The sequence below is a fragment of the Giraffa tippelskirchi genome, chromosome X (assembly GCF_054371585.1).
Source record: "Giraffa tippelskirchi isolate mGirTip1 chromosome X, T2T-mGirTip1v1.2.pri, whole genome shotgun sequence".
NCBI lineage: Eukaryota > Metazoa > Chordata > Mammalia > Artiodactyla > Giraffidae > Giraffa > Giraffa tippelskirchi.
Window position 1 is genome coordinate 112,776,837 of NC_137289.1, and position 18,503 is coordinate 112,795,339.

Here is an 18,503-nt window from a genome sequence, read left to right on the forward strand (position 1 = left end):
CAGAGATTCGTACACTTTAAATGAACTACTTTCTATTGATAAGATCTGGGGCATGGCAAAAAGTGTCCAAGCTTCTTGTTTTGTGACAATCCTCCATGCACACTTGGGATTCTATCTTCCTTTTTATAGAAAAGACTTCATAAAATCACTTCTGTTTACATACAAATACTTATTTGCTCATGTTATTTTCTCTGTAAACAGTCTTTTTCATCTTGATAGAGACCCTCCTAGATAGGTGTTGATAAATGTCATTTTTCCATTTTATAGACAGACATTAAGTAGGTGCCTTGCTCAGGCCAAGAGTGGTGGAGCAAGGCTTAGAAAAGAGTGTTTAGATCTTTGTATTTAGTGCTCTTCCCACTCTGCACTCCAGCCTCAGTTATTTCTAGTGTAGTTGAAACATGCACTTATATGTCAGCTCTTCTTCTCCTAAAAAAAATAATACCTTGAAACTGAGATTTTAAAATATGCACTTTCCCACCTGATAACGTAGGTATAAAGTTCTATGCTGTATATTATTTTGTTGTTTAGAAAATATTTTCTATCCTCTGCGACACTGAGTCAAGTCATGAATCCAGAATTGTAGAGTAAAATTTTACATGTTATAGTCTTTTTTTTAACTTAAAAAAACTCTTTTGAAATTAATACATAGGCAAGTATATGTCTCATGCATGTATAGTTCAATGTATTTTCTACAAACTGCACACACCTATACAGTCAACATCCAGATCAAGGAAAAGCAGTGTCAGCTCCCTAGAAGCGCCTCTTCAATCCCCTCCCATCCGCCACCCCCTCCAGGGTGGCCACTTGGCCAACTTCTGATTGCAATCTCTAGTTTTTAAAGCATACAATATATTCATTTCTTAAGGACACTGAAACCTTTTGAGAAACATTTGGTTTCTTAGTATTTCCCCTAAGAAATGTAAAAACTATTGCCCTGGTCTAGACCAAAGACTGCAGGTACCCTTGCTGTGTCTGATCAATGAAACAAGGGTTCTTTTGTGGGAGCCAGGCCCAGTCACTTCTTCCCTGGGGTCCTAGCACAAAGATGATTTCCCCTGAGTACTCCAGAATACCTCTTTACATCTAATGTGGTTCTAGTGACAAGAATGTATTTAAACTTTATCCTTTCTTTGTATAAAATGACAGTATTCTACCAATCTCTCCTAAATTGTTTCAGTTTGAAGGTAAGTGCTGTATGTGACTTAAAGTAGTTGTCCAGATGTGTAGAGATTAATTTTAAATGTGCTTAATTAAGTGCAAAATGCTACAATTGATGTGATTTCTATCGCAAATGCATTTTCTAAGAGCTTTCTCCAACTTAGAAAATGATATAGTTCCAACAGTTCTTCATTGTTATAGATTTACATAAAGTTAATGAGTAAAATTGTATTGGGTTGGCCCAAAAGTTCCTTTGGTTTTTAAGGTATAAATAAAAGACACATTTTTCATTTTCACCAAGAACTTTACTGAACAACATGTTCACCATTTTGTTCCACTACCTTCTGCCATTTTCCAGGCAACTTAATAATTCCATCTTCCCCAAGTTTTGTATCTTTTTGAGCAAAAAAAAAACTGTTCTAGGTGCCTTTTTATAGTTTTTTAGGGAATTGAAATTAAAGAGAATTTTGTAAAGACCAAAAGGGTATCTGAAGGTGCAGTGTCTGGTGAATACAGTGGATGAATCAGAACTTCCCAACCAAGCTGAACAGTTCTCGTGTGGTCATCAAAGAAATATGTGGTCTTCCACTATCCTGATGGAAGATTATGCGTTCTGTGTTGACTGATTCCAGACGCTTTTTGTAGAGTACTGCTTTCAGTTGGTCTAATTGAGAGCAGTACTTGTTGGAATTAATCATTCAGTTTTCCGGAAGGAGCTCATAATAGAGGGCTCCCTTCCAATCCCACCACATACACAGCATCACTTTCTTTGGATGAAAATCAGCCTTTGGTGTGGTTGGTGGTCTCTTCCATTCCACATTATTGTACAGTATCCACTTTTAGTTGCTTACAATTTGTTTTAAAAACGGAATGTTTTTCTTTTTCATTGAGAATTGGATGCAGAAATATAGTCAAGAAGGTTTTTTTCCCCCATTTATGTGCAACCCAAACATCAAAGCGATGAACATAACCAAATGGGTGCAAGTGATTTTCAACACTTGATTTGATTATTTTGAGTATGTCAGCTATCTCTTGCATGGTATAACATTGATTGTTTTCAATGTTTCCATTTGATCACTATCAACTTCAACTGGTCTGCCTGACTGGGGAGCATCATCCAGCAAGATATCTCCAGCATGAAACTTCACAAACCACTTTTGACACATTCGGTCAATCACTTCTCCATACACTTCTCCATACCTTCTCCATACACTGCACAAATCTTTTTTTTTTTTACATTTTTGGTGTATTTTTACCTTTCTTGAAATAATACAGCATAATATGTTGCTTTTTTCTTCCATCTTCAATATCAAAATGGCTACACAAAAATTCACCCATTTTCATAAGTTTTTTTAATGTATGCTGATATGACAGCCATCACAATGCAATCTAACAAAATTGTTTTGAATGAAATTAAAGACAACAAAGTGCTACTAGAGCCATCTTATGGAAAAAAAAAAAGAACCTTTTGGCCAACACAATAGTTTATTATAAAAAAAAAAGCAAGATGTCTTGCTTCTAAAATTGGTAAAACTCCGTGTTTCTTTTCATAATAGCATGATATCCTATGGTTACATTAATACCTTAGTAGACTAGCACAGTTACAATTGACCCAGGTCCTAGATTGTCGAAACTGGCCAAGAAATGAGGACTTCGATGGGATACAGCTCACTGCCCCTCCCTCTGGGAGATAAGTGGGCAGAGTCTGAAGTTCTCTGTCTCAAGAGCTCTGTTCCTTTCTCGGTGGCCTTCAGATAATGTACATTTATGAACACATCTACTTATCAGACCTAAGTCTTAACTCTAGTAATCTTGTTTCCCATTCTCTTCCAAGGTAAAGTGATCTCTGATTATTTTATTTACTGTCATGTGCATTTGGCTAGCCATAATATATAAGTCACTTAGAGGGGAAAGCATGCAGAAGGAAAAGAAAGCTTTAGGAGTCCTTGGTAAAGGGTAGCTACCTTGTCATGAACCCTACCCAACCTAAACATGTAGCACATCCTTCAGTGTAACTCTCTACCCTGTTGCCTTCTCCTGTATTCCCCTCCTGAGTGCACTACCTCATGACCTTGATTAACCGAAATTAAGCCCTCCCACAGTAACTTCTGAAACTCTTTCTTACAATCTCAAGGCTTCACTTCTGGATTGCTTGTCCTCCGTGGGAGGGCTATCAGGCCATACCCTTAGTGCTACTGGCCTGAGGATGCCACTTATATGTGTTACTGAGGTGTGAAATACATTCTTTCCCTAGCCTGGACTCTCACAATTTATATTTTTTGCCAGGAAAAAAAAAAGGTAAGTTAATTATTAGAGACATTCTTTTCTAACCACCCAATAAAGATTCTGTTGGGTGTCAGGCTTCTCCTTAGCCAAATAGCCACTAGGAAGGTGACCATGAGCAGCTGGTTACAGTGTTGAAGGGATATAAAGGACCTATATGGTCTCAGGCAAATATGGCTAAGGTGGACTTTGTAAAAACATTCTTCAAAGGAGTGAATGGCACAGATTACTTACTGTGTCCCCTGTTTTAGGGGCCATTGTGCCTTTAGTGAAGTGCACAAATGAAAAGCGTAGGTAAAAATGTCCAATAAAGAGTCAAGTCTCTTAATGACAATAAATAAGCAGTTTTCCACCCAAAACATGAAATGGCAAAAATATATAATCAACGTAGAATAAAGGGTAAAACTAATATTTTCTGCCTTTAACAAGCATTACAGGATTTATTATCAGTCTACCAAATCCATAGACAGGCTATTTTATAATTTGGATTAACTGGACAGGAGCCAGATGGACAAAGTTCTGCCTCTGTTTGGTTTTCCATCTGCTTCAAATAACCAAGAGCAAACCACTTAAACTGTCTATGTCTCTTTATCTTTTTCATAGAATGTAAGTAATTATAGTTACCTCTCTCTTGGATACTGGTGAATTGTACTTCTGAAGTGATTTTAAATCCCTGTGTTTTGGGAAATGAACATAGTATGTACCTATGATTATGTTAGAATGCTACAGTAGCTAGAAAGCTTTTGAACTTCTCTAATATTTAAAAGCATTCTTTTGAGACAGCCCAGAAAGCATTTTATTTTTCCATTTTAACCTTACCGTAGGTATGGAAAAGAACTTTGGGAACCCTAGTCATTGCAAATGTTGAAATAGAGTAACTAACATGTATAAAATCCTTGGTGATACAGTAACTTGATATGGGGCATGGATTATTCAGTATTTCACTTCTTTGACTTTCATATTTGAATTCATAGTCTATGTGTTCTTTGAAATGGTATAAATTATTTATGACAGCAATATCACATCTCTTATTTTTTTAAAAAAGAAAATTTTGACTCTTCTTTGATTATCAATTTTGTCACAGCATCACAAACTTTCTGAAAATGAAGACCTGGTTGAGGAAAGTGACGAATATACAGAAGGCAAGAAGAAAGATACAGGAGACAATAAAAGTGTCCCTAAAGATGATCACAGTGACACTGACAACTCAGTTAAAAAGGTATTGACAGCTGTTGAAAATATATGATGATATGTGCTCAAATCCTGAGATCCTGCTCAAGAAAAAGCTTATAGGTCTCCTGGTCTCTGCAGAGGGCAGATTCCAACTTCCATGGAGAACAGAAATACTTCCGTGAATGACTTTGTTCATGTGCTGCAGGACAAAACTTAGGCAGATTTATGAATCAGGCAGCCTTTTTTTCCCTCGAGCATTCTTTCCATACTTCTTGGTAGCATTCCGTTCTTCAGATGAGTGAAAGTAAATTAATGTGGGCCAGTATAGTACACTCTTGAGAATTATCCAGGAGATTGAGCACCAGGTCCTTGAAATGATAAAATTACAACGTTAGCAGCCCAGTACTAGTGGCAGAAATGGGATGTGTATGTGCACACATACACGTGTCTTTTTACATGGCTATGGACAAATGAAAGTTGTTCACAGCAGTGTTTGAGGTTGTGATTGGTTCTGCACAGATGTGGTCTGGGAGAAAGTACTTATAGGAGGAATGGGAGGAGGCCTCTGTGAGGAAAAGAAAGTCATCCTGAAAGTGGAGCTGGAGATGCCGAAACCATCTCTTCCAATTGGCAGATTTCCCTGAGTGACCCTGCTAGGAGACAGGTGGTAGGTTTGAAATCATTCATTTTCTAGCACTACTCTGGATTCATTTCAGAGGTAAGGAACTCGGAAACCCAAACCGAATGATACTGTATTGATTCATTTTCATTTCATTTTTTAGATCGGTTGCAAAGAGCTCTGAGTTAATCATGCCATCTCATTAATGAAACACTACCATCACTTGTCTGTGTGAGGCTCTTCTCTCTTTATTTAAATTGATTCCCTTTGAGCCCCACACTCCCCTTTTCCTTAACATAGACAACCATTACAACCTGCTTTCCTTTTATTTGAATGTGTACTTGTAAAACATGTATTATTTTGTAGGTATGTATTTTTAACTTAGGAATGGTATTGTGCTCTAGAGATCATTCTATCCCTTACTTCCTTCTTTTTCCAAGACTCCTTTCACTGAGGGAAAAATACATTCTAGCAGTTATTGTTTTCTTTCAGAATAAGGGGAAAATTCTCTTTTATAAGGAATATTTATGAGGTCCAGTTATGGTGGTCCCTGAAATTATTTAGCATAGAATTCATTAAACTCCAATTTGACATTATAAAATGTTGAGCTAATTCATATACCAATCAACGTTCCTGAATCTTCTTTGAGTAGAATTCTTGAATATACAGTTCTTGTTAATCATACAGTTTTATGCTAGTGAAGGACATTAGCAGTTATCTAAGGCAAGAGTCCAGCAAAGAGAAGTAATTGTCACATGTTTATGTTATTAGCTGGAGACCGACTCTAGAACTCTGCTTAAAACCAAGACTAGGCTTTCTAGCCCAGCACAAATGTTTTTTATTATATTGTTTCTAGGATGAAAAAGCCAACCGAGAGGAACGAGCCATTCATGAATACAATGAAAATCCAAAAGGTGTGAGCATATTGACTTTGAAAGCATACTTTTAAGAAGGCTAGATGCATAGCATACTACGTTCATATGTACTTACAGTTATATATGCATATATGTGCTGTACCTAAGCACGTAGCTTACATACATGTATTCTATTGCACACTTTTTATTGTCACATGACCCTCATAAGCTATGAAATATGTGGCACAGTATTACGTGTTCTCATTGATCACCACCGTAGCTTCTTTACATGGAAATATTCCCATCGCTCATGGCTGCTCATGTGTCAGTGTTAAGTGATTTAGAACAGCCTTTTTACTGCTTGTTTTTTTCAATCAGTACTATGAAGTTGGGCATTTGTCCCAGATCCCCATTTATATGTCTAGTGAGCACTGCCAGACCCTGTCACCAATGTCCATGCTGGCCTAGAGCCACAGCAGGCCATCCAGTTATTTCCCCCAGAGCCTAGACCTGAGTCTTTGATGGTACCACAGGCATTTCAGAGGAATCCTTTCCCAAGCCTTGCTGCTGGTGTCAGAGAACAGGTGCCACAGAACAAAAGAGACTGTGACCGCCCTTGAGACCTGCAGTTTCTACACCCAAACCATTGGTGTTTTTGCTCTATGAGCCCTATATTATTTTCCACACCATAACATCAGAGTGCCTCCATAGTAGTGCATATCTCATCTGAATTTAAGCAAAAGAAGGAATAATTCCCCTAACACTTTTTTCCTTCTAACTTTTGCAGAAAGATAGTAAGTTTTAGACTATTGTAAGCAAAATGTTAAAATATTTGTCATCACTAAGTATTCTACACCCTATAACCTAAAATGTTAAAAAGAAATTAAATTTAAGATTTAGGCTGTTGATGATATAAAATTACAAGAATGCACATGCTTCATGAGTATACCTGCAAGATCATTATTCAGCTAGGTAACATAGGGATTAATTTGAAACACCAAAAGATATAACATGTCCATTTGGGTACAGATAATTTCATTGCAACTAAGTTTATTATTTTAAAAGGTACTTTATATTTTACAGAAGTCTTCCCTAACATTTACAGTTATCTTTGCTATATTTGGGTCCTGATCATCTAAACATTTACAGCATCAGTTAGGTCATTCTGATAATTTTGCCTTAACTTTTCAAGAAATATGCAGTTGTCTGCTCCTCTTTAGTATTACCCCATAATTCATGGTTGATAGCATTTCACAGAAAGCAGCAGGACTTTTCTTTTTCTCATTAGTTAGAAAAAAACATTTCATAATATATCCTATCGTAGGAAATATGTGTGATCGTGCAAAGAGTAGTTCTTCAGAAATCCCAAAAGATAGTGAATCAACACCAACTAAAGACATAAAAAAATCGAAGGTAAGTGAAATGAATTTTTCATTTAGTGTTAAGGCCAAAGTATTGAATTGCTTCTTCTACTTTCATATAATGATCCACGTAATTTAACTCCCTTAATATGAGTTTTGGTGGCCCAAGGACATGTGATGAATTCCAGGTGATGTTTCACATTTTTAACGTGCCTATTTACTTATTGGACGTTAGATTATGATTCAAGTTGCTCTGCAAAAATGTAATAGCATGTTCCTTTCAATCATCCCATGCATACTGATTTATCATACAGGAAAAGATATGTTAAAGAACTCTATTGCTTAATTATAAGAGTATAATACCCTGAGAGTCTAGAAGAGAGTAAGGCTAAGTAAGACAAGAAATAGGATGGATAAAAAAGTTGATGATTGTTCTTAGAAGACAACATGCTACTTCAGTGTCTCCTGACTGATACTTGTTTTGGAGTTTTTACAAGTCTGATAGATACGTTTCTTCTTCTTGAAAGTAAATTAGTCTTTCCACTTGAAGAAGAACTTTATTTAATCAAGAGACCACATTTCCAGGTAGAAGTGTTAGAAGGAAACATGGCAAACAAGAAAAATGAAAAGCTTTGTTAAATTCTTATTCAACCTTAGGTCTCAGCTTAAATGTCATTTCTACAGAGGCCTTTTGTGACCAACAGCACTTATGTAAATTATGTCTCACTATTATTCTCTTACATAGCACCCTTTTTCTTATACTTCTTACTGTTTGTCACAGTTTGCAATTACACAGTCATTTGTATGTTTGTTTGCTTTATGTCTCTATCTCCCCACTGGCCTTCAGTTCCGTAGGGACAGAAGCTATTTTCTGTTTTGCTTTCTAGTAGCGCACATCACAGTTCCTGGTATATGGCAAATGCTCAGTAAATACGTTTGGTTGACAATGAATTGTAAAATGTAAGGGGATAAGAAAAAGGAAAGAATGAAGGTAAAGCCAGGAGCCATCCTTAAGGTAGTAAACAGTCGTCTTTTGCCATCTTTGTGGGTAATATGCCACTCTGAAATATCTTTCAGAATTACTTCAGAGATGTGAACAGTTATTTTAGCCCGAATATCCATATTGTTATCTTTTACTAAAAATTTCTTCATGACCATTTTTATCTTTCTAAAAGTATCTTACAAGTTTGGGTTACTGTACCTAAAGATGTCTTTGACCTGGCTCAAAGGACACTTCAGAATTGTTATCCTTTTTAGAATCATAATGAGCATTGCTAGAACACTGCATCGGGATTTAGGAACTTTCTAGATTCTCTGTCTTGTAGAACAGAACATGTAACAGATACTCTACCACTACACTTCGTAGCTTTCCTGTGAAAACTTTTTTCAATTTTAAGGAGCTCAAGGAGAGAGTCTGGCAAAGAAAATCAAATATGAGGGAGAAGGATGAAAAGTAAAGGAGTCAGGAGACATGAGAACTCAAGGAGAGGAAAAGTGAAACAAAGCAGCAGAAAAAAAAAAAAAAAACTGAAACACACCTCTGACCAAATGAAAATGCTTATAGGTGGTTGAGTTTAGGGAACGTTTTAGGCTCTCCAGTCTTCAGCATTGTCCACAGAAGGAACACTGTGTGGCAGGCACCTGTAACAGCAGCCAAGTAGGGAGCCCCGCCAGCCCGCACGACAAAGGTGAGGCCGGGCCCGGATACAGAGTGCCAGGCTGACGAATTCACGCTCAAACTTTGATTCTGCTTAATTTCTCATTTATACCTAATGGAAAAATATAATTCAGTAAGTACTCATATCCTTGGTTAAAGAAAAGAAACAAAAAGTAATGAAAATTATATTTTTAAAAGTCAAGCAGTAATAAATATATTTCTAACTTAAAGAATAGGCTGTTATTCTATATATTTTAAAAAGGAAATAGATGATTTGGATGAGATTTTTTTCCAATCCTTCCCACACGATATATTTTAATTTACAATGTCTCTAACCTATTTATACTATCTGAGCCAAACAAATCAAACTGTTTTTAAAACTCGGGAAATAAATGATGCATTAACTCATATCAAAATAATTATGTGTTTGAAATTTTACATCCGTTCCCTTAATTAGACAGCCACTCCAAAGATAATCTACAAAACAAAAAAGAAAAGAAATAATTACACTCTTGGTATCTGCAAGTCAGAATTCATCATTGAATTTTGTTTTGATGATTTTAAATGTTTCAGATAGCCGGGTTAGGACCCATGATTTTAATTGGTGGCAGAGGTTTTTGATGATTGTTATATCTGGAAATTGCCAAATACTGCTTTTCCAAACTGTAGCAAATTTGGATCCACAGTTAGCCACTAAGAAAAATGTGTTATTGGCTGAATTTCCACCTAAGTAAGCTAATGAAAAAAGCAGGAAGCTTCTTAGCCATTAATAATAATTTCTTCCCATCATGAAATTAGTTTATTCATGTATTTATTTAGCATATATTTACTGGAAGTCTCTTATGTGCCAGGCACAAGGCTGAAAGCTGCAGATATACAGAAGTTAAAAAACCACTGCTGTCCCTCAGAAGTTAGCTAGAACGTGGCAGATTCCTGGATAGTTCCCCATACCAGTGCACAGTCAGTTGATTTATTATTCATTGTCATGACCATAAATACAAGAAGCTGAGATGAGAATTTCTCCACCCAAAATTATGTATGTGGGGTCTTACCTTTCCTAATGGCTTCCTTTTCTCTGATACTTTGCTTTATTTACCATGGCAGCACAACTCAGCACGTTTGCCCCAAGTACACAGCTTCACTGTGTTGTGAAGAAAATCTTAGGTCAATTACACTTACAGTTTCCTGCTGCTATCAGTTTTCTCAGGCTTAATACATGAGAGGATCTCCTTCATACCCACCCAATAATTACTCCCATGCTTTTTAAAAATAGCTTTATTTAGATATAATTGACCTAAAATGAACTATGCATTTTTGAAGTATGTAGTATGATTAATTTTAACATAATATACACCCATGAAAGCATAATCACAATCAAGAGCGTGAACAGTGCCTTTATGAGGAGACGGTTCTTTGTGCCTCTTTGTCATCTCTGTCTACACCCCACATCCCCCTGCCATAGTCAGCAAATCACTGATAACTGTTTTGAGATTCATCCATGCATGTATCAGTAGTTCATTCCTTTATATTGCTGAGTGGTGTTCCATTTTGAGTTAATTTCTTATTGCGGTAAAGGTGTGGATCGAAGTTCTCTTTTTTTGCATATGGACAATTGTTCTAGCATCATCTGTTGAGAAAAAGAAGCCTATCCCTTTTCTACTGAATTGCCTTCATATCTTTGTCAGAAAGCAATTGATTTTTTATGTGTGAACCGATTTCTGGACTCTGTATTCTGTTCCTTTGATCTGTTCATCTTGTGCCAGTACCACGCTGTCCGAATGACTATAGCTTTAATGTAAGTCTCTAAATCAGAAAGTTAGTCCTCCAGTTTTGTGCCTTTTCAGACATATTTTGGCTATTGTAGACCTTTTACACTTAAAAATGTGAATTTTTACAATCAGTTTGTCAATGACTAAAAAAAAAAAAAATGCCTGCTCAGATTTTGATTTGAAATTATTTTTGAATCTATAGACAAATTTGAGGAGAATTAATATTTTAACAATGTTAAGTCTCCTAATTCATGAACATGACATTTCTCTTAATGAGAAATTTCAAATTTCCTTTTGCAATATTTTGTTGAATTTTTCTTAACATGGAAGTTGAGGTCACTGATTTGAGACCTTTCTTCTTTTCTCTTTTAGGCTTTTTGTGCTGTAAATTTCCCCTGAAGTACTTGATATGTTGTGTTTTCATTTTTATCCAGTTCGAAATACTTTCTGAGTTCCCTTTTGATTTCTTCTTTGACTCATGGGTTATTTAATTTCTATGTATTTAGGAATTTTTCTGGGTTTCCCAGGTGGTGCTAGTGGTAAAGAACCTGCCTGCTAATGCAGGAGGCATAAGTGACTCAGGTTCAATCCCTGGGTGGAGAAGATCCCCTGGAGGAGGAAATGGCAACTCACTCCAGTGTTCTTGACCGGAGAATCCCATGCACCGAGGAGCCTGGTGGGCTACAGTCTATGGGGTCACAAAGAGTTGGACACGACTGAAGTGTCTCAGCAAGGCACGGGATTTTTCTAGTCATCTTTTTGTCATTAATTTCTAATTACATTGTGACTGGGGAAATCCTTAGTATGAATTGATTCCCTCTAAATTTATTGAGACATATTTTATCACCCAGAATCAGGTTTATCTTGGTAATTGCTCATTTGAGAAGAAGGTTGAGAAAAATACTGTTGTTGGGAGGAGTGTTCTATCAATGGCAATTAGGTCAAGTGGTCAATAGTGTCGTTCAAGTTTCTTTCCTTCCTGACTTTCTGTCTACTTGTTCTATTGTTGAAAGCAAAGTATTAAAATCCCTTACTGTAGTTGTGGATTGGTCTAGTTTTCCTTGTGCTTCTATTAATTTTTGCTTGATGTATCTTAAAGCTGTTATTTGGTTGTATTCTATATAATGTTTAGAATTGTTACATCCTCTGAATTGACTCCTTCATCATCATGAAATGACTTTCTTTATCCCTGATAATATTCTTTGCTCTAAAATCTACTTGATCTGATATTATATAGCCACTTTATAGCTTTCTTTGAATTAGAGTTATCTTTTAACAATCTTGACTTTTAAACCATTTGTGATTTAACATTTGAAGTACATTTGCTTTAGGCAGCATGTAGGTGGGTCTTGCTTTTTTATTTAATCTGAAAATCTCTGCCTTTTAATTGGAGCATTTAGACCCCAGTGGCGCTAGTAGTAAAGAACCCACCTGCCAATGCAGGAGACGTAAGAAGTGGTAAAGAACCCACTTGCCAGTGCAGTAGACGTAAGAGATGCTGGTTTGATCTCTGGGTCTAGAAGATCCCCTGGAAGAGGGCATGACAACCCATTCCAGTATTCTTGCCTGGAGAATCCCACTGGACAGAGGAGCCTGGAGGGCTGCAGTCCATAGGGTAGCAATGAGTCAGACATGACTGAAGCAACTTAGCACACACGCACATAGATGGGTCCTGCTTTTTTATCTTATCTAACAATCTCTGCCTTTTAATTGGAGTATTTAGACCATTTATATTTAATCTTTATTTAATATTTCATCTGATTATTGATGCCATTAGGTTTAAGTCTATTTTCTTACCATTGGTAGTATTTTTCTTTGTCCCTAAAAAAAAAAAATGCTACTTTATCAGGTATATCTTTTTTCATTCTTATATTTTTATTTGTAGTTTAGCTGTGTCTCTTGTAAATGCCTATAAGCTGGATTCTGACTTTAAAAATGTTAACATGTATAGTACTTAAAATCTAATGCTAATGAATGCTCCTTTTCCCCAAACATTACCAGGATCTTAGAAGAGTTTTCTTTCACCCCCTTCTTCCCATTTTACATACTGGGGCTTCCCTTGTAGCTCAGTTGGTAAAGAATCTGCCTGCAGTGCAGGAGACCCGGGTTTGATTCCTGGTTTGGGAAGATACCCTGGGGAAGGAAATGGCAACCCACTCCGGTATCCTTGCCTGGAAAATCTCATGGACAGAGGAGCCTGGTGGGCTGCAGTCCATGGGATCGCAAAGAATAATATTTTAATGTTTTAACCTCATCAATCAAATAACGTTATTGTTATACCACTTTCTTTATTCACCACTCCTTTTCACATCTCACATGTCCTTTCTGTAATGTTGTTTTTATACTTCCTGAAGAAAGCTTTTGGAAGTTATCATCATAAATTTCTTTCTGTAGTTAACTTTCTCAGTTTCTTTCACTTGAAAATTAATGGTAGTATGGCTGGTTGACAGTTACTTTCTTTTAGTATCTGTTCCCATTGTTGCTATTAACACATTTGCTTGAGTATAGTTGCTGATAATTTCACATATACTCTGTCATTTCTCTCTGGCTGGTTTTTACATTGTCTTTGATGTGCTTCATTTCACTATACGATGCCTAGATGTGAGGGTTTTTTTTTTACTTGAACTTTCTTCTAATTCATCATGACTCTTGAATCTGAAAATTCATGTCATTCATCATTTTAAGAAAATTCTCATCCATTATATTTTTGAGTATTTCCTCTCTCCTCTTTGCAAGTCAAATATAATAAAACTTTTCATTCTGTTATCTGTGTCTTTTAAATATTACTTTAATATCTTCTATATCTAAGTGATATTTGGGGAATTTCAGGGCTTGTCTTTTTCATAGTATCTTTTCATCTAAAGACTAATCTGCTATTTACCCTCCCCTATTGAGTTTTAATTTCAGTTATCTTTCACATTTTTGAAGTGAAATATTCTATTTCGACTTTTTCAAATCTATCTGATATTGTAAAAACTAGTACCTTGTTTTATGTTTGTGTTTTTTATTATAGTCCTTTAAGTAATGTAAGCATACTTATTTTATATTCTGTATGTAGTTATTCCAATGTCAGACATCCTCCAGAGTCTAAATCTGTTTGTTGCTTTGGCTCACTTGCCAGTGGTGTCTTGCTTCCTTCTGTAGTTTGAAATTTGGATTGTGAGTTCGTGTTTAACCAGGACTTTTTGTAGAAATGCTTTAAAGCTTAGATTAGGGTAAGTCGATCCATAGAGAATTTGTGTAGAATTCTGTTAGCTCCCCTTGTTGTTACTGTTCCAGGACCGTTTTCAGTTAATGTCTCAGTTAATGGTTTCCCGTGATTACTGTACATGTGAACCCCAAACTCACATTAGGAAAACACTGTTAAGCTGAGAGAGATGTTCTTTTGTTATCTTCCAATATTTGTAGATAGACTTACATTAAAAGGCCTAGTCCTTCGAGGGCCCCCACTTTACACAGGAGTCTCAGTTCTAGTTCTCCACATTGTGTGAGATCAAATAATTAAAATCCAAGAGTAATGAGATCAATAAATACCATTTCAATACTCAACTTATCTCTGAGGCTTCCTGCTCCCTCTTCATTTTTTGGCCCAGGGGAATTTCCCTTCATTTTTATGTGAGCTTGCCTACACATTATAAAATGATATTTTGTATACTTCTTCAGCATTTCCTAGTTATTTTGTAGTGGCAGAATTTTTCAAGATGTGTATTCCTACACAATAACAGGAACAGAGGTTGTCACATTTTAGTTCGTAGACTCTTTTTCTAGACTCTTGACTTTTTGGGTTAGAACTTGTCATTCTCATTCCTCCATTCTTTAAGACTAAAGGTAAGCTATTATTATTTGCTGTTGATCAGTCACTCAGTCGTGTCTCACTCTGCGACCCCATGGACTGCAGCACACCAGGCTTCCCTTTCCTTCACCATCTCCCAGAGTTTGCTCCAACTCATGTCCATTGAGTCAGTGATGCCATCCAACCATCTCATCCTCTGTTTCCGCCTTCTCCTCCTGCCCTCAATCTTTCCCAGCATCAGGGTCTTTCCCAGTGAGTCAGCTCTTTGCATCAGGTGGTGAAAGTATTGGAGCTTCAGCTTCAAGCATCAGTCCTAAAATGAATATTCAGGGTTGATTTCCTTTAGGATTGACTGGTTTGATGTCCTTGCTGTCCAAGGGAGTCATCCCCAGCACTACCGTTTAAAAGCATCAATTCTTTGGCACTCAGCCTTCTTTATGGCCTAGAAACAGTGATAGACTTTATTTTCTTGGGCTCCAAAATCACTGTGGACTATGACTGTAGCTATGAAATTAAAAGACGCTTGTTCCTTTGAAGAAAAGCTATGACAAACCTAGACAGCGTGTTAAAAGCAGAGGCATCACTTTGCCGACAAAGGTCTGTATAGTCAAAGCTATGATTTTTCCAGTAGTCATGTAGAGATGTGAGATTTGGACCATAAAGAAGGCTGAGCTGTTATTTTTAGCACCATTTTAATTTCTGAAAGAGCCAGATCTTCAGGTGCTTTTTTGATTTTGGCATCATGTCAAAACCATTATTTGGATTGCCATTCTTTAGGAATCCTGTTTTCTCTGGCTAAATCCGCAAAGACCTTGAATCATTTGGCACTTTTCAGTAATCATCTTCCTTGATGTGTCTTGCATGTGCCTTGATGGCCACTCTCTTCCTGGTATTCTCCTCCTCTGATTTCTGAGATCCTTCTTTATCCTGATTTTGTTCCTAGAAAACTCAGTTCCCAGTGCTGGCTCCTCTTCCTCTGCTTCCCTTTACACTAGGCATTTCCTCCATTTCTTTTCTTCTTCTGTCTCTTCTGCCCACTCGAGTCCCTGGGTTATGAGGTCTACTTTCATCTCTTCAGCTATAATCTGCATTCTGCCTGTCTGTAGCCTCGGCCCTGCCTGGGCAGCAGGTCCATGTGTTGAACTGCCTACTCAGACCCCTGGGGCTCCCGCTCATTTGGCAGCACTACCATTTTGCCAGAAATTCTGATCTATAGGAACAGAGAGGTATGTCCTCCTGTAGAATATCTCGGTTTTCATCTTTTTTCCTCTTACAACAAAACAAAGTAAAATTAGTTCTTTGAAGAAAAATGACATATAACAAATAGCAAATATCAATACTACTGATAGTATTGAAGTGTAAGCCCCGAAAGGTCTTGTTTTAGGGAAGAATCATGATAGCAATTGGTAGAAGAAAAAAGGCTGGCGGATGCTGAGAATGTACCACTGTGGTGCCTCGTAAAAATGTGATGAAATAGTATTAAGACTTATTGAAAATTATACCCTCTAAATACTATTAAGTAACTGTTTGATTTACTGAAGTGAATTTTCTGCATGTGTTTTTTCCCCTAGATTTTCTTCTTTAAAAGAATGTCATTGACGAGTCAGAAAATTATGCAGATTAATAATAACACACTCCCAGAGATAAAACCAATAGGAGACCAAACAGCTTTTAAAAACAATAAGAAAGATGCCAGCCAGAACCACATGGGGCAAAATCATGAGGATACCTCACCCCCCAATATGAAGAGAAGGTCAAAATATTGTATAATACTTTGAATATATGTTTATGTGTTCATGGTCACCAAGCACATTGTAATTTATACTTGAAAAACTTTTTGAGTTCTGAAAGAAAGTTTCTGATAATAAACTTTTAAAGATATAACTTACTAATATGTTTTATCTGGTTTGAATAGTATGACCAGTTTTGATGTTTAAATGCTGACAGTTTTGACAAGCAATTTCAGAATATGTTTATCTCAAGCTCTCCTTCAAGTGTTGTGGCCTTACTGTTCAGTGTTGTGATATAAAATATATTTTTATATGTGAAAGTTAAATGATAATATTTCATAGTTTTGCTAAACAACTTTATTATAATTTCATAAGACAATATTTGCAACCTCATGACACTGTAACAGTTTTTAATGTATTTGCAATTTTCAAAAACTGAGTCAAAGATGTTTTGAATGAACATATTTTAATAAACTAAATCTGGTCAGTTCCACAGTTTAAATGGATGAATATAAATATAATTTGGGGGTACTTGGAGCTATCAGTATACAAAACGGGCACAACTATTAATTTTAAAATATTGAAAGACATAAAATGCATTTACCTTTAAGTAAAGAAAATAGGGCAACTGTGTAAACAGGACATCTTTGTGGAGAAACTGTTGAGGTTTGACATGAAACACTGCAGATTATGTCGTGTGATCTGTACTGTTTGACCATGCCACAGATCACCAACCTAGGAGAACCAGACACAGCCCGGCCGGCTCATTCCAGCTGTCTCTAGCACTGACAGTGGTAACTAGGGTTGGCTCCACCACATGGAATAGGAAGGGTAAAGCTGCTAAGTCAGGTCGAATAGAAACATTGCTTTCCTCTGCTCACAGATGCTACTTTGAGCAACTCAAAAAAAATGGAGAAACTGCCTTTTTTCCCATTCCAGCTTCTGACTAAAACATTTTCTTATTCAATCACAGTGACCATTGCTCCATTTGAACAAATAAACTCCATCTTTGTGTTTCATGCACAAGGGCTAAAAGGATGTTAGTCTAGAATAGACCTGATTTTGAAACCTTGCAAAACAGCCTCATACTACATTTAGTAGAATTCTAATATTATTAAAGGTAAATTTAATAAAAAATGTTTGCTATCGCCACTCTAGTACAGTATTGTAAGACTACTTCGCCCAAAATATAAACTATAGAAACCAAGTGGAAGCAAAACTCACAAATACTACTAAGACATGCCAAGTGTGATAGGCAAGATATCCTAAAATGGCCCCTGAGGTTCCCACCTGCTGGTATATGTGCCCTGAATGATCCCTTCCCCTTGAGTATAGGGGGGAAACAGTGAATATGATGAGATAGCACTCCATTGCTTATGTTATATTATGTGGAGAAGGTGAAATATTTTGCAGATGTAATTAAAATTCCTAATCAGTTAACTTTAAGCAGAAGAGAGAGAAACCTAGGTGGGCCTGACCTAATCGAATTAGCCCTTTCAAAAAAGCTCTAGATATCAGAGTTGGAGAAAGTCACAGCAGTTCAAAGCAGTAGAGATGATCTCTGTTGGCCTTGAAAAAGCAGTCTTGTGTGTGTGTGTGTGTGTGTGTGTGTGTGTGTGTGTGTGAAAGTCGCTCAGTTGTGTTTGACTCTTTGTGACTCCATGAACTGTAGCCTGCCAGGCTCCTCTGTCCATGGAATTCTTCAGGCTAGAATACTGGAGTGAGTAGCTGTTCCCTTCTCCAGGGGATCTTCCCAACCCAGGGATCGAATCCAGGTCTCCCTCATTGCAGGCTAATTCTTTACTGTCTGAGCCACCAGGGAAGCCCTGAAGAAGCAAACTACCTATAGAGAGAGTCATGTTGCAGAGTGAGACGCCTCTAGGATCTGAAGGTACTATGTATTCTATAACTGCAAGGCACTGAATTCTTCCAACAACCAAGTGAGCCTGGAAGAGGAATTTAATCCTTATATTAGACCATAGCCCTGGCTGATCCTGATTGCAACTTTGTGAGGCCCTGAACAGAGGACCGAGCTAAGTAATGCCCAAGCTCCTGACCTATGAAAACTACAAGATAAGAAATATATGTCGTTTTAATCCAGTA

The 18,503-nt window shown here is 36.8% G+C and overlaps 1 protein-coding gene across 22 annotated transcripts in view; it reads left to right on the forward strand.

Moving 5' to 3' along the window:
* Window positions 1-18,503, forward strand: part of LOC145536232 (X-linked retinitis pigmentosa GTPase regulator-like) — an 87,830-nt gene that overhangs the window by 40,480 nt on the left and 28,847 nt on the right. For 7 of the 22 annotated variants that reach the window (XM_081565171.1, XM_081565189.1, XM_081565177.1 and 4 more), the window contains 4 exons: window positions 4,529-4,663; window positions 6,093-6,150; window positions 7,415-7,503; window positions 16,242-16,902. In XM_081565171.1, coding sequence (XP_081421297.1) covers window positions 4,529-4,663; window positions 6,093-6,150; window positions 7,415-7,503; window positions 16,242-16,448 — 489 coding nt within the window. In that variant the 3' untranslated portion in view covers window positions 16,449-16,902. Of the gene's footprint in view, window positions 1-4,528; window positions 4,664-6,092; window positions 6,151-7,414; window positions 7,504-10,920; window positions 10,924-11,249; window positions 11,916-16,241; window positions 16,903-18,503 lie in introns of those variants that run through there. The other 15 variants (XM_081565182.1, XM_081565181.1, XM_081565194.1 and 12 more) reach the window with 5 other exon arrangements.